Source organism: Macrosteles quadrilineatus, unplaced genomic scaffold (assembly GCF_028750875.1).
Source record: "Macrosteles quadrilineatus isolate MER2022 unplaced genomic scaffold, UCM_ALF_1.0 Scaffold_2__2_contigs__length_208266976, whole genome shotgun sequence".
In the NCBI taxonomy this organism is placed as follows: Eukaryota; Metazoa; Arthropoda; class Insecta; order Hemiptera; family Cicadellidae; genus Macrosteles; species Macrosteles quadrilineatus.
This window is the reverse complement of record NW_026542595.1, coordinates 148,770,563-148,791,989: the sequence shown is the minus strand read 5'-3', so window position 1 is coordinate 148,791,989 and position 21,427 is coordinate 148,770,563. Positions and strand designations below refer to the sequence as shown.

Genomic DNA, 21,427 nt, shown 5'->3' with positions numbered 1-21,427 from the left:
CTATATTAAATTTAAGGTATCTACTTAAACGTTTATTAATAGATTGATTTTTGCTACAGAATTAAAAAGTTTATAGTTTTCCTTTCAAAATTTATCTTCTGGTACAGGTAAGTTTTTCAAACAAAATTTACATAGTCTACCAAAGAAAAATTTTGTCAAAAATTAGTGTTCAACTTATTCTCTTTGTACTTTTGTACAAGCTAGTTTCCCTAAGATAAAGTAGCTATCACTGTGGTCATCAGAGTAAGACTTCATCACTGTACCTTAAGCGAATTTATCTACATGGAGGTAGCTATAAGTGTGTTAAGTCACCTTATTTCTTAACACAGTAGCTTTACAATTCTCAGAAAACACAAATCTTACTTGAATCTGTCCAAGGGGCTCTGCAAGCGTACGAGTGAATCAAGGGGAGAAAAGTTGAAGATAGAGTTATCGTCTGATGTGGCGGCCGGTGCAGGAGTGAATGGAGATCTAGAAACAACATAATTAAAAGACATAGACAACAGTCAAACCAGTACAATTATACTCATGCAGTAGGCCTACACTATTTTATTGAAATTACAGCATGCTGTATATTAACATTATTTCAATTATTCAACTCATGTCAGACATTTCTTTAGGGAAAGAGGGTCCAATGATAGGGAATTTAAGTTTTATAATAGTGTAACTACTCGTCACCATGAACCTAGTGGTCATCTTAGGATAGTGAACATCTATTATTATGGTATAAATCATTTGGGCTAGTCAGTGGTGAGATAGTGATGGTAGCCTTACTGCAATTTTGTTAAGCCTCTGGGAAGAAGGAAAAATGTGTCCCCTTTTACTTGTCCTCCTTACTTTAATGTGGGGCCCATAATTTACACAAAGGATCAAATAAAAGCTTTTGTGAATTAACATTTCTAGGTGTGTAGGATCAGAGAAGAATAAGCTAGAGGATATTTTTAGTTAGGTTGTTTCAGACATGCAGTAGTTATACAGGGTGTCTATAAAAGAACTCCGGGGTTTTGAGGCAAAATATTACACTGAAGTAAAAAACTTCTATACATGTTTAATACATGATTGGAAAGGTTACATTTTCAAGTTTTTTTAACAATTTAATAAAGTTCAATATGACCGCCTTTAGTGGCACGGCACACATCGTAACGGTATTCCACCTCTTCCCATGTCCTGGCCAGCATGTCTGGGGGGACGGTTGCCACACAATTGATTATTAGTTGCCTGAGATGGTCAACATCATGAATTTTCTCAGCATACACAAGATTCTTGATGTGCTCCCAGAAGAAAAAGTCCAACGGAGTCATGTCAGGGCTCCTTGGAGGCCATGGAATCGATCCTTCACTTCCAAATCCATCTGTTGCCGAGTCGAACGTCAAGTGCCTCACGCACACGCAAACTGAAATGTGGCGGTGCCCCATCTTGTTGGAAGTAAACTTAACGCCGAAAGTTTCTTTGTACCGTAACAACAGATTTAGTTTCTATTAGCCAGATAATGCACTGAGCATTTTGTTGCGGCGTCGCGATAGCGCGGCAATCCAGACAGCACTGACAGCCACACTACGTTGTTTCAAGGTCAACGCTCCGTAGCGCTGCAAACTGTTGATGAAAACATTCCCAATCGGTATGTGTAAAACTTGATGAGCTACTCGTTTCAGAGAAATTAACTACATTTTGCTATCTTCTACAGTTATTAAGATATTAATTTGTAAAATCCCGGAGTTCTTTTATAGACACCCTGTAAATTAATGTGGTAGTCAATATTGTTAATTTTCCGTTCAAACTTTTACTCACCTATTAGGTAAAGAATTCCTGTGAGAATTGTTGGAAATCTGACTAAAACCGCTCATATGCAGTGAAGACTGGCCAAGATTTGTGTAGGTTGAATACTCTCCGCCACAGAACACTTGGCTTTCCTGCAATGAAAGTTGTAACTCAGATTGGTTCTGATCCCAGATACAATTTGAATTTACTTTCATTTATCATTTACTTTTTGTGCTATCATTTAATGGTGTTTTCTATAAAACCAAAACACCAACTTTAGATAGGCTTAGTAACAAGACAAGAGTTTAAGAATTTCCCCAAAAAAAAAAAATTGTTGAATGTCTACAATGTCAAAAAAAATAAATGTATGGTAAGCAATGGACGGTGGGCACATAGCGGTTAAACGCGATTGTGGCTCAAGTGACACTTAAAAACAAGCGGTAGTCTATTTGTACAATTTGTTTTCCTTCAGAATTTTTCATTTATGGTTAGCCTTAATTCACAGTTTTGTGTATGTTTTATTTTGTGACTTTCCAGGTTTGGCCGGATTTATGTACTAATCTTTATAATCTTTTTTTAGTTGTTATCGCCTAAAAACAGGATCATATTCCAGATTCCGGAAAGTTGTGAAAACTTGTTTCACTAATCGTTAGAAAAAATTTATAGGCCTACAATAATCCCTCAAAAAACATACACTTACTGCATTAACACCCCATACAACTTAAAAGGGGACAAAATCTGAATATGCTATTCGGCCCAAATGATGCCAACGTTGTATCAATCGTTGTTTAGTGTGCTTGAGATTATATCATGTACATGGGTGTGACAATATAAGAGGGGTTTGAGTAAACAGTTTTTATAGTTCGTAGCTTTCTTTTTATCACCTGAGGAGTGGCTTTCCGCAGCTTCCACACACTGTGAAGGCCTGTCTTGAGATCAAACAGAACTACAAGAGATGGCTTCTCGCTGGTGAAAACCACTTTCATGTTCGAATCATTCATGTACTGCAGTGAACCACCTAGAATAAATTTCTTATCACTAATGAGGCAGTTTTATAAATTTTAAATAAGAGTTTTTTTATTTCCATGGTCCCTACTTGGATTTCCTCCAAGAATTGCATTAAACTAAATTGGTGGAAATGAAAAACCAGTTTAAAATAACCTACTCTTTAACAGCCCTGCATGCAACCAACTGCTGTTTTTTATTGAGGATTACATCATCTGCCGTAGTTGAGACGGCTTCAAACTACTTCACAAGTTTAATCCAACTCATTACACCTAAGCCAAAAGTGATATTCAAATGCATTGCATTTTTTTAGCGACCCTATCATGGTGAAAATTAAGACTAACCGTACCACTTTTCATGATGAGGAGTGGAGCCATTTCATCCAGTGGGTGAAGCAGAGAGAAGAGTGTAGCTAAGTTGTGGTCAGATGGACCAGTCTGAGGGGCGGAGTACCTCTCCAACAACAGCCCGAACTGTGTACTCCATGCGCTTCTTACCTGTACACAGGTTAAAAATCAACATTCATTATAGACAAAATAGGTGATGACATCATTTACAATTATAATTCAACACCAAATTTGGGATGAAATCAAGTTTATTCACAATTATTTTACTGTAACATTTGCAAACATTTTGTGACATTAATGAGAGTCAGGGCATTATGCCATGTAAACACGAGACAGATGTAGTGGTGGAATTGCAGAGGTTTGTAATGAGCTCCAGTGATAAATGCGAACATCAGTTTGCGAATTTCAGTATACATAGACGAACATCAGCAGTGACACTGCAACAATGTTGCCGTGTGCAAAATAAACAGCCGTTGTGATCACTACGACTGTTTCCGTTGGGTGGACCAGTGCCAAGCAATCTTGGTTTTAAATGTCTAAAACCCTGCAAAACCTACTCAACATGAATTTTCCAGGACCGTAGTGGAAAAGCTGTGGTGCCCATTGCAACTGGACGGCTCGTCTCAGAGCAGTAAAATGTAGACTGCAATAGTGGTATTTTAATATGTTTGTATTTATTTATTTATTACTTAGTACAGCACACATACAATGAATTTACAATACCAAACTGTATATGCCTTAAAAAAAAGGCTTGTCCGCAGCGTTTCTTTTAATACTAATAGTCTTTTCCATCTTTATCTAGGTTTTGCTTGAGTCAGTGTGAACTATTAACTATACAAAAATTAGCATTTTAAAACTTTTTTTACAAAAAAAGATGTTGGCGGCCTCAAAAGGCTTTTGACCTAGCATTTGCCCATCCACATAGGCAATTGACCTGTGTGTGGAACAAGTCCAGCAAAGCAAGGGGTGAGTCGGCACAGTACAAGGATGGACTGAACTGATAAAAAGTAGAGGCAGTGCCCAAGATGCGAACCCAAAACCACTGCCTTAGGCCCAAAGTCCGTGATGCTACCGATTGGGCCACCACCTCACCAACTGTTTCTTGGGTATTTTGGATATCTGTTTAGGTTGTATTATAGTAGGTTACGCAACGATTACCTAAAGATAGTGTTAACAACACAAGTAGAAAATTTAAGGTACGTGAGTTGTGTACACTACTTTAACTACGACAGTGTTTCAATTACTAAAAATCACTAATCATAACTTTTAAGAGAGGTTATGTTTTTGTTTACAACCTCTCATTGCCACTGACAGTGATGCAACAAAACATTGTACCAAATACTAATTGCACCACTCAACAATTAATTTGGCCTGAACAGCTGATTAGTTTAAGTTTGAATCATTACAATTTTACTTATCCTCTCTCCATCCTTGAACCTCATTGGTCCTTTATCCGTGTTGTTATGAGTAAAACTATGCTGTTATAAAAGTAGCCTAAACAATGCTGTTATGAGATACTTTTCAGTTCTAAGAACTGTACTGAAACGGCTGGACCTAATTTAAAAAATGGTCGTAGGTAAAATTATTTATGAAACTATTTTTGAATGGTTAAACACTATATTATTTCATTTATTCTCTTGCTGGCAAAGTAAAATGGATCCATTATAAACTTATAGGCCTACTTAAAAAAGTCAAAACTGGTAATGGTTTATTGGTTTTATCTTTTTATGACTCGACCTTTTTTATGAGTGTTCGATAAAATGTACCTATGTATTTTATCATGCTCCACTGCCAAAACTTTGATTTCCTTAGTTAACAGACCGATTTAAACAAAACTCCACCAATGAAAACTATGTCAGTAAAAGTTAGCCAAAACTTAAATACAAATTATTGTTATACATAGCTTATTTTATTTAGGCAGTAAACATTGTAAAATATTTTTGTACAATAATCAATTATTGAATAAAAACCACCAACCTTAAACTGCAAAGCAGACAAGAAATCCTCTCCATCAACAGTAAAAACATTCACCTTTTTCTCATCCAACAAGCATATGCTTGGCATAGCAACCTCTGTAACATAAAAAATAATATTTTATTCCAACCTCTAGGAAATTAACTTTTAAAATCCAAGCCAGTTTATCACTACCTTACTTCTGAGGATAATCATTGCATATTTTATATTGATATACAAAAGTAAAATCTTTTGCCCAGTTCTGTAACTGGTTCTTATTAAGTAGCCTACCGGTAACTAAAGACTTTAAAAACTAAGCCCGCGTATAGCTTTAAAAGGCATTAGTTAGTTGAATCTCACCTGTGGGCTTTAAGGGGTTATTTTACCTTAACTCTGTCAGGTCTGTACTAAGTGATTGGCTTTCCTTGTTTTTCCTGTATGGAAGCACGACAGAACATACTCAACATGTCTTATTATCAGCTCTACATCTTTAAATCCCACATGGTATTAATATTGATTGTGTGAATATCCCCACTTTTTCCACACGAAAAACGTTGTAGGCCCCTACCAGAAGCTTATATTTAACTAATAGGCTAAGAATACTGTATACAAAAATAAACAATAATTTTTTAGCCTCTAGATTGCTTATAATTAATTGATATTACAAGACCTTGCCTTTAAAAAATAGGATTGCTAAGGTCTTATAACATCAATTAACAAAAATTCTATCGAAAAAATCAATTAAATGCCTTACCACAGCTGTTGGGTACTGGTTTTATGAAGTTGACGTACAAGGCGTGCGTGATGGCAGTCTCCACCGTGTAGCTACAGACGAGCGATCGTCCGGCCACACTACTGGCAACACTTGGTCCCACCATCCCTCGGCTCCAGACAGCTGTCTTGTCCTTGATGTACAACTCCTCCTCGGCACTGATCTGTCCCTTGCCTTCCCCCACCACCAGCTCTCGCAACGTCCACCACTCATTCTGCAAACGACATAAAAAGTGATTGATGAATACACTGTGATTTATGCTAAGCAATAAAAAAATATCTAAATTTTCTTACCATATATAAGATTTGTGATTTTTTCAACACGTTATTTCAACACGTTATGTCCAAAATACGGTAGGCTACTTAGAAGTTGATAAAACTTAAGTTAAGAATTTAAGATTATAAGATTACATGTGTTATTTTAGTCATAGATAATTTAAATATTTTGGGGCCTAACTTATGTTGTTATTAGAGAACAGGGATGAAAATTAGAGCATGTTTCACTTAAATTCTTAGCACACCAAAGGTTTAAAAAGTCTTTGGCCTTTGTGAATGTGTTCTAAAAAAGCTTTGCCTGTAAGATATTTAAAGTTAAAAAGTTGGGAGTGTTTCTTTCAGGACAAAGCATAGGTACTTAGTAAGTTAATTGGTTAACATATTTTTTCACTAGGCCTAAATGATTGGGTTATTTAATAGATTATCGTAAAAATTAAAATTATTATACCCTACAACTTAAATATTTGTGTATTATATTTATGTGTAAAAATTTCTTAATCGTCAACAAACACATACGTTTAAAAAGATCATCAACAAACAAGGATACTCATTTGATGGCCATTCAGAAAAGTTATTAAGTTAACTTACACTAATGCAAATAAGAAATAAATGATAACAAGTAAATCATTACGGTAGGCTTACTTACATCTGTGTGATGGTCAATGTTAACCTCACTAAGTCTCTCAACCAAGGAATTCTCAGACAGTGCTTGAGTAGCAGGTGGCAAAATTGTGCCTGGATGGTTTTTAATCTTTTGCCGCCCAAAAGGGACAAACTCCTGAAATAAAATTCAGTTAACGTAAACTGTTTTACAAAACACAGAGGATACACATTCGGTAACCAGACGTGGATTAGGCGTCCAACAGTGACGTCACCGGGTTGTGTGGTCCCAGAACGCCATTACCACTTAACGATACGATTTACAGCCATTGGTGTTCGTGGTGTAGTGCATAGAGTGCTAGGTTGATAAGCAAGAGGTCCCTGGTTCGAATCCCATTGGTATCTTTAACTTTTTGTCAAAGATTTTGCTTTAAATGCCATTTCTTCTTAACTGTATACATCTTTCGTTAGAATTTTGGCATTTATAATTCTATTTTATGAACAGAATTTAGCCTTCATTCAATTTTCATTATCTGCAAGTTTGGTTGGTTAGGCCTAGGTTAGGTTATCACAGTAACTGCCGGACGCCTAGTCCACGTCTGGTTACTGGACTTGTATCCTATGTGTTTACAAAAATACAAATACTAAAATATTCACTCCTATTCAAAGCAACAAACATGTTTACCAGTACCCTATTCCTCAAGACTTAATAGTCAGCATTTGATGACTTATATTAATTGTCTTAGATTTCATAAATAGGCTTAAGTTTAAATTCATTATTTTTTTATTTATTAGGTTCTATTCAACTGCTTTGTTTTTAACTTTTGAATACCACAGCAGACGTTCATTAACAACGATTCATCCGGCTGTTCTTTATTGAATGGTGAAATGAATTTTTGTTTATTTGCACAATGAGTAATTTTTTTTACCTTTTGATTACCTATCTACACAAGGGTATTAAACGGGTGATTTATTCATCCATTCTCAGGTGAATCATCTGCTCATGCTCAGCACAACAGTACATACTTTAATGCATTCGGGCAGATATTATTAATTACGTAGTTAAGTTATTAACACTTTATTAATTTGTACAAACCGCCTTCATACCTTTTAGGCGTAAAATTATTACGTAAAAAATAAATAACCAGTATATCGAGTGGTCATAATTACTAGACACACCGAAATATGAAATAATTAGATAACCAAGCAACTTAAAAAATGGGAATCGTCTCCTAAATAGCAAATAGCCTAACAAACGAAAACATTAATTATTTATTTTAAATAATTTCAAACAGATAAAAAATAAATAAATATATATATATGTATTATAAAAATAAAACATAGAAGAGGGGAGTAATTTTCTTGCAATAGGCTACATGTTAGTTGAGCGGAGCGAGCGAAGCTCTTATACGTCGACTCTTATGCATTTCGTAATACGCAAACTCCTCCTAGACGGCTGAATCAATGGTTTTCAAATTTTACATGGTGATAAAGACCATATTGGTGAGTGCCAACATCTATATGGCGTTAAAAAAGTCTCTCAGGAATCCGCCCCACTGGGTCACAAAGTTTCAATTGTAATAGTCCGGACTGTGGGAACTGTTTGTGACGATTAGATTAGGGTATCTATTTTTTTTTTAATTCTATGGGAAGGGATGAAAACAGGTCCGCGTGGTGAAGGAAGTAGTAAAGGCGAGCTGTCCGGAGTGTGGAAACTGTTTATGACGATTAGATTGAGGTATCTGCAATCCAAAAATGCTATTGGGAGGGAAGGAAACAGGTTCGCGAAGTAGGAAGTGGTGAAGGAAGTAGTCAAGGCGAGCTGTCCGGAGTGTGGGAACTGTTTATGATGATTAGATTAAGGTATTTGCAATCCTAAAATGCTATGGAAAGGAAGGGAAACAGGTCCGTGACGTAGGAGGTAGTGAAGGAAGTAGTAAAGGCGAGCAGTCCAGAGTATGGGAACTTTTTATGACGATTAGATTAAGGTTTCTGCAATCCTAAAATGCTATGGGAAGGGAGGGAAACAGGTCCGTGACGTAGGAAGAGGTGATGGAAGTAGTCAAGGCGAGCTGTCCAGAGTGTGGGAACTGTTTGTGACGATTAGATTAAGGTATCTGCAATTCTAAAATACTATGGGAAGGGAGGGAAACAGGTCCGAGACGTAGGAAGTGGTGAAGGAAGTAGTAAAGTCGAGCTGTTTGGAGTGTGGGAGAGAGGGAAACAGGTCCGCGACGTAGGAAGAAGTGAAGGAAGTAGTAAGGTGAGCAGTGTGGAGTGTGGGAACAAGAAACCGTTTGTAGCAGTTAGATTAATGTATCTGCAAAGCTGAAATGCTATGAGAAGGGATAGAAGCATGCCCACGACATAGAAAACGGTGAAAGAAGTAGTAGGCCTAAAGGCTAGCAGTGCGGAGTGTGGGGAATGTTTGTGGCAATTAGATTAACACTTCTAAATTACTAAAATGGTATGGAAAGAGATGAAAACAGATCCACGACGTAGGAAGTGGCTTAGGAAGTAGTAAAGTATGAGCATAGTGTGAGGATCATCTGTGGCAGTTAGATTAATGTATCTTCAATCCTAAAAAATGCTATGAGATGGGAAGGAATCAGGCCCCACGACAGAGGAAGTGGTGAAGGAAGTATTTAAGGCTGGCAGTGCAGAGTGGGGAACCGTTTGGGCAGTAAGATAAATGTATCTGTAATACTTAAATGCTATGAGAAGGGAAGGAAACAGGTCTATGACGTAGGAAATGGTGAAGCAATTCGTAAGGCTAGCAGTGCAGAGTGTGGGAACTGTCTTTGGCAATTAGCCTACATTAATGTACGGTATCTGCAGTCCTAATATGCTATGGGAAGAGAGGGAAACAGATCCACGACGTAGGGGGTGGTGAAGGAAGTAGTAAAGGTGAGCAGTGTTGAGTGTGGGAATGGATTAATGTATCAGCAATACTAAAATGCTATGGGAAGAGACTGTAGACTGTGTAGGTTGAAATGATTACGAAGCACAAATCGATACATATTTTCGATACATGCAATCGTTTACAATCGAAATTTACAACTGAGTTGACAACAACTGATTTTTACTCCCTAGAGAGTAAAAATGCTAGCCTACTTTAGACCTGCAACTACTGTTTTTACTGCAGTATGACAAAAACCATGTAATATGAACCCTTGATGACTCCGCTCAATTTTGTAGATGCCTCTGCGAACGCCATCTAGTTCATGCAAAACATATATTTATCTGTTTATTCATGCACAGGTAAATTCTCCAAAACATGGCGCTGGATAGGAATGCCAAACGCCACAATACCAAAACTATCTATCTGATCAGGGGCGCGAACAGATGGTTTATCCATTCGTTCTCTAGTCGGATAGTTTTATCTGTCTCCAGAAGCAACCGCACGGACGCTCCCCACCCCACTACACTAAAAACCATCGGATGAATCATTCATCTGAAGACTATCGGATGAAAGTAAAAACCATCAGATGGTTGAAATCAGTCCTTTGTCCCATCACTACAAGCCTGAGTGAGAACAGACCTGGGCTGCACTTTACTTTAGGTCCTACACAAACAACCGAATGAAAATATCGATTATTCGATTGTTTCATTCAATATATCGTTTGGTTAGTTAGGTTAGGTTAACCTTACCTAACTAACGAAACGATATACCGAATATAGCAATCAATATTTGCATTCGAATGGGTGTAGGACCTAAAGTAAAGTGCAGCCCAGACCTGCTTAAAAGTTGTTGACCCATAAATAAGTAGATTGTGGATTTTTCACATTGCCTTAAATACGAGTAGCCTATGCCTTATGAGAAAAGGGGTACACTTCCATATCTGTTGGCACAAACAACCGAATGAGTAATACTGATTGTTCGATTGTTTAATTCGATATATCGTTTGGTTAGTTAGGTTAGGTTAACCTTACCTAACTATAACCAAACGATATATCGAATACCTAATCGATATATCGATCGATATTACTCATTCGATTGTTTGTGCCAACAGATATGGAAGTGTACCCGAGAAAAGTTTGAACATCAGCAAAAAACAGATTAAGCCCAAGTTAGATTCATGATTTATATTTATTTAGGTACCGGTATCTAACCTGAGGCTCGGAGGCGGCAATCATTTCTTCTTCTTTGTCATCCAGTTTTCAGTCTCCTAAATCAAATACCTACAAGACAAGATACACAATTTTCTATTTTTAAGTAGTCAAAATATACTACTGAAAGAGAATACTTCACAATAAAAACATTCACTTTTGAAAGGCCTACTTTGTTTCTTGTTTGTTTTGTTTTTAATTTTGAGGTTAAGTAAGAAGAAGAAGGTTTGGATATTGGTTGGATTGGGTACAGTACCACAGAGAAAGTTTGGCCAACTCAACAAAAATTATTCTCAATATGGCCGTTGATTATAAAAAAACTAGTTCATAAATTTGTATGAGGACATATGGTAAACAAGAGAACACAACTGAAATTGGCATGACTTCCCTTGCAGTATACTTAGTGGTCATAAAAAGTACATTTGATACCACCCAATATTAGTAAGAATAATCACATGCCAATCTAAATTTAACACGTTATTATTATTTTTCATTCATCCTGAGCCAGGCTCCCTGTGGGGCTATCTACATCTCTCTATACAGTAGAATCCCTCATATCCGACCTTGGCATAACTGACTCTTCAGGATATCATCCGACCTAGTGTATGGCCGATAACGGGCGTTCCCAGCGCTGTCGCTGATACAGATAGATATTCTTACGGGTGTTGCCGTGGTCGCGGTAGACGATTACGCCTACCGATGTTGCCGTGACCGCAAGATATCATAAGTTACGAGTTTTGCCGCAATCGTGGAAGACGATTCAAGATATCCTCACAGGTTTTTCTGCGATCGCGGGAGACGATTATTGATGTGAGTGTGACAACAACATATCTTCACATCTGATGTTGCAATCACGAGATACGGTTACTGGGGTTTCCGTGATCGCAGGTATGCTCACTGGCGTTTCCGCGATCACGGAAGATGTTTACCAGTGTCATTGAGAGTGCAAGATATGCTCCTCCCGATTTCCGACCTTTTGGCCGTTTCGACCGTGGCCCGGTATCGCCTATGTATGAGGGGGTATGAGGGGTTCAACCTTAGGCAAGTACATACTGACTGACAGCTGAACAGTGATCATATCTAAGAAATATACAACTAGAATTATCAAATTTATTTCGCATTTCGCACAGGGGTGTCCTGTATGGTGAAGATACATATAGCCCCATACTTAGTATGGTGAAGATAAGACTGGTTTTTACGATATTCAAAATTTAAGGGGGCGCAATTAATGCCTTTGTAAAAATTCAGTCTGACCATTTGGTAGACTATCGCGAGCGCGCGGCCAAGTCAGCTGGCAGAGTGAGAAAGAGTGAGACAAAGAATCTATTTAGAAAGAGAAAGAGATAAGAGTAAAAGAGAAGCGCAGCCGCCGTGCGAGCGATCGTAGCGGCGGCCGATCGAAAGCTCATTTTGGCGGCAAAATTCCAGTATGACTATTCTCCATATTCATTGCTGGTCGAATATAAAACCTGTAATTAAAAAAAAATTGAGAATTTTTAATTCTAGGCCTAAAATTTTATTTTAGTTTAGCTGTTACTTTTAGCCAAACTGTTGTAAAATCATTATAGTTTTCGTTAAAATTAATACAGGGATCTAAATTAGCAAACCTGCTTACTCAGCCAATTCCAAACAGATTTTGACCAAGAAAGACCATAAACTCTGGTCATATGTTTTGTTGTCAAAAACTTCTAATAATTTTATTCGAGATAAACTTCAAACTTCCCAGAACTGGCATCAATTAGTATTACCTATAGTAGCCCAAGAAATATTAAAATACCCCCGCCGCAGCAAACCTGCTGTCTAAGCGAATTTCCATTTGGCTGAATTGATTTTCAATTGATCTATTTAAATAACATTAGGTTTAACGAGTACCTAGGTATGCTGCTACAAGGAAACTAATAAAGTGTGTTTTTAGTAAAATATTGATAGCTTATACTATAAAATAAACAAATTTGCCAAGTTTGATCAAAATATATCCATAAACAAGCAAACTACAACATTTGGCAATATTCTCCATGAGAATAACATGGGAATTTTAAATTTACCATTTTTTTAGTTTTCTCCGTAACCAATAACCGTACAAAAACACTTAGATATACTGAATTGTTTGTTTTTTTAAGCTCTTTAAGAAGGTTTAGAGAAAAATTGGGAAAACGAGGGTCAAAAGTGAGAAAAACCAATTTTTACCCCATAAAACCCTGTTCCTATGGTCCGATCATGCTGGATCATGAACTCATTCAAGTTTATCCCGCCTTACACCTTCAAACCAAATTTCATCAAAATCGGATAAAAATTACTCAAGTTCTCGTTTTCACGGACACACACATATATATATATATATATATATACATATATAAAAATTTGAACGAATGGTGTTTTTGGCCTCTGGGCACATCAAAATGAAAAAGTAAATCGGTCCCGGGCCTAAGTCTTACCATGAGACCTACGGTAATAGCTACTTCCCTATAGGGAAATTCGCTAAAAAAGAGACAACCAAAGTCAACAATAGTATCAAATTAAACAATCAAATTAATACAAAAGGTCATTTGTAGCCCGTAGTGAATCCTTTTGATTATCATCATAGATTTAAAGATTTTCTATACAACGCCATAAAAAGAGAATGTACGCTTTTCTCATGTAGTGGTGAAGTAATATTTTAGTGTTTGAACCCATAAGTTTTCTAAATTATTGCATATTAGTTCCATTTTCTAAAAAAAAAAAAAAAAAAACACAGGAGATGTTCCAAAAATAATTTGTTTATACTTGCTTGATTTTAACAAACAAAACATCCTTTAAGGAAACCGGAAAAATTGTAAAACAACTGTCTTTAGCAGATTGTTAAAGGGCAAAGGTATAAAGATGTGACGTATGTTTAGCGGCATAAGTTTTTATGATAAATATGGTTTTATGATAAAACCCTTGGCTATTGATACAACTAGTCCATCCCATGTTAAAGTTTTCACCCGTTTAAAATCAAAATCGTCGTAGTTGATGTGAGCCACCAACAGATTGCGCTGATCCAAATTACTAATTTCTGGCAAAAGATCTCTTTCATACAAACTCCAGCTTATACATAAAAGTAATTTGACAAGGTGATAATTAATAATTTCTCATTGAGTAACTTTTATTCTATGTGGAAGCACATATTGCAGGTACATCTAAAGTACATTTAACATTAATTATTGTCTTTTTCAATATATAATTCTCATCATATTTTATTAACACATAGTATAACATATCTTAATTATTACTAACAGCAAGCATTTGGACAAAATATATTTTAATAATGCAAACAGTCTCACGTTAGGCCTAACAGTTTAAGTTTGAATCCACAAATAACTTATATGTAAAAAGGGATCTTAAAGGTGGGGGTAGTGTCAATTTTAGAGCGATTGAACAGGTTTTTATATAATATCCAGGTCCACTAGATTCTATCAAGCCAAATGAGTCCTACATGTAAAGTATAAGTATTAAAAATAAAAACTACTTGTAATTTTTAAACTTCTCTGACAAATCTTAAAAATTCAGTTTCTTGTTAATAAATCCAAATATTAACCAGTAAACATTAAAAGAATAAAACAATATTTTAAAATTAACGTTATAACTTTTCTACATAGGCCTATTTTCTTTTTTCTGGATGAAGCGTTTTTAATATTCAAATAATTGTGACAAACATATCATCATTGAAAGATGAAAAAGTCAACCACATAATTTAATTATCAAGAAACAGCTTATAAAACTACACAACTAAGAGTGATATTGGTATGTTATAATTTAAATGTTGTTAGTTACATGATTTTATCAAAAGCGAATTAAATGGCTTTATACATTGTCATTCAACATTTTGCCATTCCTTTTTTGTATGATGCTCCGATTTGATACTTACATAAAAAAACAAACAATTATTAGTATCATATTTGAAGCCTCGTTTACAATGATTTGTTTACTAAATCTGAAGAAATTATATCAACAAACATTTATGTTTTGAAAAGTTGTTGATAAATAAACTAATACAATAATTTGAAAAAAAATGTGGTGGACTAAGGTAAAGGTTTTTTTTTGTGACAGATTCCAAGATTAATGGAATAAAATTTTTATGACCATAACAAACCAACTATAAATGTTTTGGTTTTTTTATTATTTTTTTAAATTTTAATTACTCTTTCAGTTTTCTTATGCTTGTAACCTTTTAATAAATTGACTCTATGAATACATTTGTTTCCAAAAGATTTTATGTATAGAAAATTGTGTAATGTAGGTATACTTTGTGTTGGGCTTGAATTTATTTGTGAGGCAGTATATTAATTAAATGAATAGAATAGACAAATAACACACAGTTTCAATGTTTTCACGTAGTTATAGTCCAACGATATGGAATAGAAGACTCATTTTAAAATAAGTTAATGGTAAATAAGCCACGTTCACACGAAGCCAGTTGGTGCGCAGGCTACCTGCCTCAGGTAACTTGAAATACACTAGAGGCAGGTAACCTGCCTGCTCTACTGGCTAAATACTCGCTAAATGGATACCACAACTAATTGTAACGCTTAGTAATAATACTGTTACATTTATAATAGTTCCACATTCAACAATACAGTCGCATATTCATTCTCTTAAATATTAATCACAGCAATCAGAGGTGATAACCAATTGTACTGAGATATGTTAACGATCTAATAGCAATCATACAGTAAAATCCTACTAATCCAAATCACATATATACACAAATTTATCAATATTTTTTAATTACTCTAACCACAAATCATTAAACTATAAATTCTTAGAAATTCTTTAGATTTTCTTACTTGTTTTAACACGTTCAGTGCGGCATACCTTCAAACAGGCACTCGCCAATGGCGGCGAGGCCCTGCCGCGCAACTGAATTGGTGAACGCAATTGGCTTTCAAATATTTCAGGTGATTGTAATGTGTAAGCTCGAGAGTGGACGTAGTTCACTGAAACACCCAAAGGTAGCAGCACTGCCTGGATCCGTAGCCAGTGTCTTTGTAAAGTGGCTCGAAAAGGGAAAATTGCTGGGACCGCAAAAAAAGTATTGCCAGACGGGATTTTACGATAAATTTTAGTACCAACCTACACCAGACTAAAAGCTCATATTCTAAGCTACAGGCTGGCAATGATTATAACGTTCCCCGGCCATGGCTGAGCTCACATTGATGCAGGGTTGTTTTCATTGGAGAAGGATGACATTTCCTGCCCCACGTTAGTGGTGCCGGTACCGTGGGGCGTGAATTCCCGCCCCTAGCAATGAACGTGTTAAGGGGTTTTTTAACAACATATACTACAGCAATAACGGTTTAAGAAGCTGCAGAATGAAGTAAGGTACCGTACAGAGTAAACTTGCCTCTGGGATAACAGTGCGCTTTCAGCTGTAGTATGTTGTGCCGGAAATGTACTTGTGACAAGCAAGGAAGAGCTCAAGCTGCGAATACTGTGCTAAAGATTCCTATTGAGGGGTCAAATTTTAGTACATGAGGGCGAGGGAACGGTGTTGGATAAATGTTCTTTTTGTAATTTGTTGCAATAAATTCTTGATTCTTGTGTTGGACTTTGCCCCAGACACTAGCACTAGTGCTAGACACCACTTAAGTGTACCATTGAGTGATTTATCTGTCCCTTACTTCTCAGTGCAAGCTGCACTATCTATCTGACAATAAGATAGCTCAAATTGCCGTTATACTCAAAAAGTGTACTTTATAGTTTGGTTAATTTGTAAGTACCGTGATCTAAGACATTTTGTGAAATAAGTTGGAAAGCTGATGCATGTTTGTTAGTATTGAATGTTATTACAAAAAAACACTCACTTTTTTTATTGTAAAAATGTATATGGCTTAGGTAAATGACATAGAAAATAATCTTTATAACCAGTCATTGCATCTGCTTTTGCTCAGTCATCAACCTTTTTACAAAATTCAATTTAACTTAAAACGGCTTCTAAATATTAGGATCAAATGATTCTATTAAATCTGTTCGGATTAGCAGGATCAACTGTCTTGTTTTTGTGACCTAATGCTATTGTTAAACCCTTTATTTTGGGCTAAGAAAACCCAAAAGTATAAAAAAATGGAAAACAAGTATTTTGTGCATGTGTAATACAAAAGAATTGAAATAAAAATAGTTTTTTAATATAGTATAGAGCAAACGTTTTGCTTTAATATATTATTTTATACTAATTCAAGGACCTTTTCTCACCTTAGAATTAACAGATAAGACATATATACATAAAAAGAAACTATCCAACTAAAAAGCCATGCAAGATAAATAAATATACTCACAAATAAGCATACTCAAATACTCATTTCCAAATATTGCTTGGATACATTAATTGACTAGAATGACATTGATGTGGTTTGATGATGTATAAAAACAAATTAAGAATCATGCAAAAGTGAAAATATTACTTAATCTTTAATGACACAGTAAAAAAATATATTCACAAAATAAATTGAAAACAATTTAACTAACGTTAATAAGGTTTTTATGTGTCAACTTTTTTAAACACCATATTATGAAAATAATATTAACTCATACTTACTATGTATATGTGTATAGAATTCTAGATATGAATGTTATAAGAAACATGTCGGTCCCTGAAAAGTTTCATAAACAAAAACAGATAAACATATTTTAATGGAATTTCAATTAAAGAGAATTTAAATTAAAAATAATATCTTCCAGCCTTCACATAAACAAAACCTTTGTTTTTATTCCATAGAGTTTTACCATGTATAAATATTTATGTTTTGGCACATTCAATAGGTATTTTTAGGAACAAGTCAAGCTGGGATTAAGGTGTAACAAGTAAAGCACACAAACATCTAGCTACAGTGTTCTACACCCAAGCACGATGCTAAAAACCAAATGAATAGATCTAGTTCTAAAATAATTATAGGACAGCTCTACACAACAGGGTAAACAAAAGAAAATTAATGGTTTTCTACGGTTTTATTGATAAACAACATAGCAAAACAGTTCTGTACACATTCTTAAGCCTGCAACAATATAAAACACTTCCATTCTTCATCTACATAAGTAAATATGTAATAACAATCTAATAGAATATATATACAGTAACGTAACACCGATAGAAGAGAGCGCTGGGGAGACAGAAACATTTCAATCTTTGGCAATCAAGTGTAAATCCTAAAACCAGAAATACAATTTGTAAAAGTAAATGCTACTTTGGACTTCCGTTGTGATTTGTTGTCTAGAAAAATAAAATTTTACCAAACATTTCACCTCGCTCGTAACAATCAAAATATAAGTTTCAGTTAAGTATTGAACTTCTAACTCTCCTATTCTCTTTCCTAAACTACACATACTAAGATGTATAACGCACCTTAAAATAGTAGGCGTTGTGTAACGTATATTTTATACAGCAATATTCTTACAGATCTAAATTTTATTGACAAAATAAATATCTTGATACAACAACTGGGCGTAAATGTGTGTGGCTAATACTGTGTTCTGTTGAGAGGCCGGCCGGCTCTGCGCTCGGATTGTGTCTTTGATAGAAGAGTCCAGGTCGATCAACCTAAAAAAATACAAGCCTGTTTATTGTATTGGCATACATTGTACTATATTTTTATTTTTATAATCAGTACAGTAGTGCATAAATTGTTACTTATTAGGAACAAAAAAAAAAATAGCTAGAAGTAAAACAAATTGGTAATTAATTTCACATTCTTCATGATTCCCAACAAAATTTATTACAATTAACAAGTGAATAATTTCTTTTAATCCTCTCTCCTTCTGTAAATTCAAAAGTGAGTATTTGGTTGCTCACAGATGGCTCTCAGTTAATCTTTTGTACTAGTGCATGTTGCTATCTCTATTAATTAGAACACTATACAAATTATTCCAACTAGGCAAACTCGCTTTTAACCAAAATGAAAGCTGAAGCTAAGGGAAGAAAATTATAGTTTAAAGGAAAGCCATGGCTGATAAGTCATCTTTTTTGAAAAAGTATAGAGTTCAGCTAGTTTACCTTAAAAAATTAAGAAAAAAAATTCCGGGGTTGATGGATACAAAACAAAAAGTATTGTAACTGCCACTGTTTTGCCCATATATTTTAACTTCCTAAGATAAGCTAGCTGAATTTAATTTATTTTCAAAGTAAGAGAAGTGTCCGTGATTAAGGTCAATAGGATTTTTTATTTTAATAGGATCAGTTTGCATTTGTGGTCAAGCAGTGCTATTGGCGGTGGCAGTCCCAGAGGTGCATTACCCTTCTCCAAAAGTTAAATAAACATTTAACAAATGTATTTAGACAAACAATTTATTTTATTTAAAAATTGTAATTTATTTAAAATTAAAATGTAGAAATATTTAAAGCTTGCACTGTACACACTTTAAGTTGATGGGGAACGGATTTTAAAGAAACCCAAAATTCCACAATCACATATTTTTACCTAAAAGCACAATATAGGATATTACTATACTCACTCGAACTTAGCCCTTCTGGCTGACAAGTGTGGTGATGACTCCGCCAGGTCCAGGCAGTGTAGTGGAGCCCAACAGGAAAGCGTCTACTTCTCTAGCAGCCTGACGTCCCTCTGCTATGGCCCACACTACCAGGGATTGGCCTCGCCTACAGTCTACAAATTGATAAAGCATTAAATTAAAAGTTTACAAAAGTTATAGTTAAGGGAAGAAGGAATTGATTCACAGCTACCTTACCCAAGAAAAAGAGTTCCCGGCAGTTGACACAACGTAATTAATTTTATTTTTCCAGTGGCGTAGCCAGGTTTGAAGAGCCCTGGTGCAGAATGGCCCAAGCTTTGCCCCCTCCCGGTTTTCAAACATAACTCCATATTTGCAACATAATTTCTAACAACATATTTAATGTTGTAAGAAAGGGAGTGAGCTGGTCTAGTGGTAGAGCATGATACTTCAGTCCCCGAGGTCTTGGGATTAAATCACGCCAATCACCAATGGATTTTATGTAAGTAATCCCTCTAAGCCTTGCCTGAAAGTAATGTGTAAAACGGTTCCGGGCTGGACCCTACTTCCTTGGATGTAAAGGTGAGACGTATAAAAAAATGTAGGATACCCCTTTCGCTTTGTACACCCATTACTTCAACTCCTTAAAGGATTCTTGTCGCAGGTCGTCTTTCACACAACATAACTTTTTTGTTACTACCTTGAGTTGCTTCACTATTCCTGACTTGTTAGAATAGATTCAAATCAAAATGAAATAAATTATGACAGCTAGTTAGCTGAGTCATCAGACAAACATCTGAATAAAATGTAAGCAACTGACTTCCTTATCCACAAAAACTAGTAACAAACATTTCCTCACCTCCAGCTGCGAAGACCTTTGGCACAGAAGTGGTGTACTTGCTGGAGGGTGTCTCGTAGTTAGAGCGAGGGTCTAGGTTGAGGTCCAGATCATTGGCGATGTATCGTTCAGGACCCAGGAAGCCCATGGCAAGCAGGACCAAGTCTGCCTTGTAAACCTGCCGAACAAAGTTAAGGTTAGTTCACTTAGTTGTGAAGTTTGGGTGAGGATGATTGCTCTAGAGTTGGACAATCATTAAATATAACATCTGACCTGCCTAATGAACAACAAATCCTTTAGATAACTTAAATAGAGATTCGTTTATGTTTGTCATTTTATTATTTGTCTACTTCCTTTATTTATTAACGAAGACAATTAATTATGCAAATCCTAACCCATTTAACATTTTATCATGGAAATTACAGTTTTATGATGGGTAATAAATTTCCAAGACTTGTGCTAACTTTTATTTTTGTTGTGAACATTAAACATTTAAAGACACAATATTTTGCCACTTGGGAGGTATTTTTAAGTGTTTACAAAGTGTGTATAGTGTAATGTTTTTTGTCCTTCAATTACACTAGCTGTTATCCCTTTATTTAAAACAATCTATGTTCAATAATAATGATTCTAGACAAATAGTGAATTACACCAGTATTTTTAACTTTATTGATATATTACATTGAAACACTTGTTTTGTGTGGATGACTATCCATTATTATTATTATTATTATTATTATTAAATAATAATAGTAATGGATCATTAGTAATATCTTTAATAATCATTTTTCCTCTCTTTGCAAAATCGTTATTTCCAGAATGGCTGTTCAAATTTCAGGATAACGGAAGCACTGTTTAGCAAGTTTTGCTGTAATTAACTTACTATCTTATAGAATTTAAAATTAAACTGAAAATAATTTTTTTCCAGAATTTTTGTTTAAATAAACCTAAATTAAGGAGCTCACCTTTTCAGTGTCAGGAACTTCATCCATCTTCCAACGGCCGGTGTCATCCTTAGTCCAGCTAACTTTGACAGTCCGGATACCAGCAACATGGCCCTTGCCATCGTCAAGGAATTCCTAAAAAAGATTTAGTTTATTATGACACTTGTCTTTGATATTACAGTGCTAGCCTATACTTTACAGTCAATGTAATTTACTGCAGTTGAAATAACAATGTTACTCAAAATCACACCCTAGATACGTAAAACTTTCCTTATATCAGCACTATCATAAGACTCTGTTAGAAGATAACCCAGTTTTTTCCAATTTAAAGATCATTAATAATACAAGCTATTGTCAGCTATTGT

At 35.3% G+C, this 21,427-nt stretch overlaps 2 protein-coding genes across 2 annotated transcripts in view; both read right to left on the bottom strand.

Moving 5' to 3' along the window:
* Positions 1-10,997, bottom strand: part of LOC128986795 (anaphase-promoting complex subunit 1) — a 56,105-nt gene extending 45,108 nt beyond the window's left edge. Inside the window, exons 1-8 of the mRNA XM_054407317.1 lie at positions 10,824-10,997; positions 6,757-6,888; positions 5,818-6,049; positions 5,088-5,182; positions 3,113-3,260; positions 2,643-2,776; positions 1,789-1,910; positions 364-471 (exon numbers count right to left, since the gene is read on the bottom strand). Of these exons, the coding sequence (XP_054263292.1) occupies positions 364-471; positions 1,789-1,910; positions 2,643-2,776; positions 3,113-3,260; positions 5,088-5,182; positions 5,818-6,049; positions 6,757-6,888; positions 10,824-10,847 (995 nt within the window). The 5' untranslated portion in view covers positions 10,848-10,997. The remainder of the gene's footprint in view (positions 1-363; positions 472-1,788; positions 1,911-2,642; positions 2,777-3,112; positions 3,261-5,087; positions 5,183-5,817; positions 6,050-6,756; positions 6,889-10,823) is intronic.
* A 6,767-nt stretch (positions 10,998-17,764) lies between these two features.
* The window catches only part of LOC128983935 (uncharacterized), a 78,006-nt gene continuing 74,343 nt past the window's right edge, over positions 17,765-21,427 (bottom strand). The window contains exons 37-40 of the mRNA XM_054403211.1: positions 21,084-21,197; positions 20,140-20,296; positions 19,284-19,435; positions 17,765-18,372 (exon numbers count right to left, since the gene is read on the bottom strand). Coding sequence (XP_054259186.1) covers positions 19,290-19,435; positions 20,140-20,296; positions 21,084-21,197 — 417 coding nt within the window. The 3' untranslated portion in view covers positions 17,765-18,372; positions 19,284-19,289. The remainder of the gene's footprint in view (positions 18,373-19,283; positions 19,436-20,139; positions 20,297-21,083; positions 21,198-21,427) is intronic.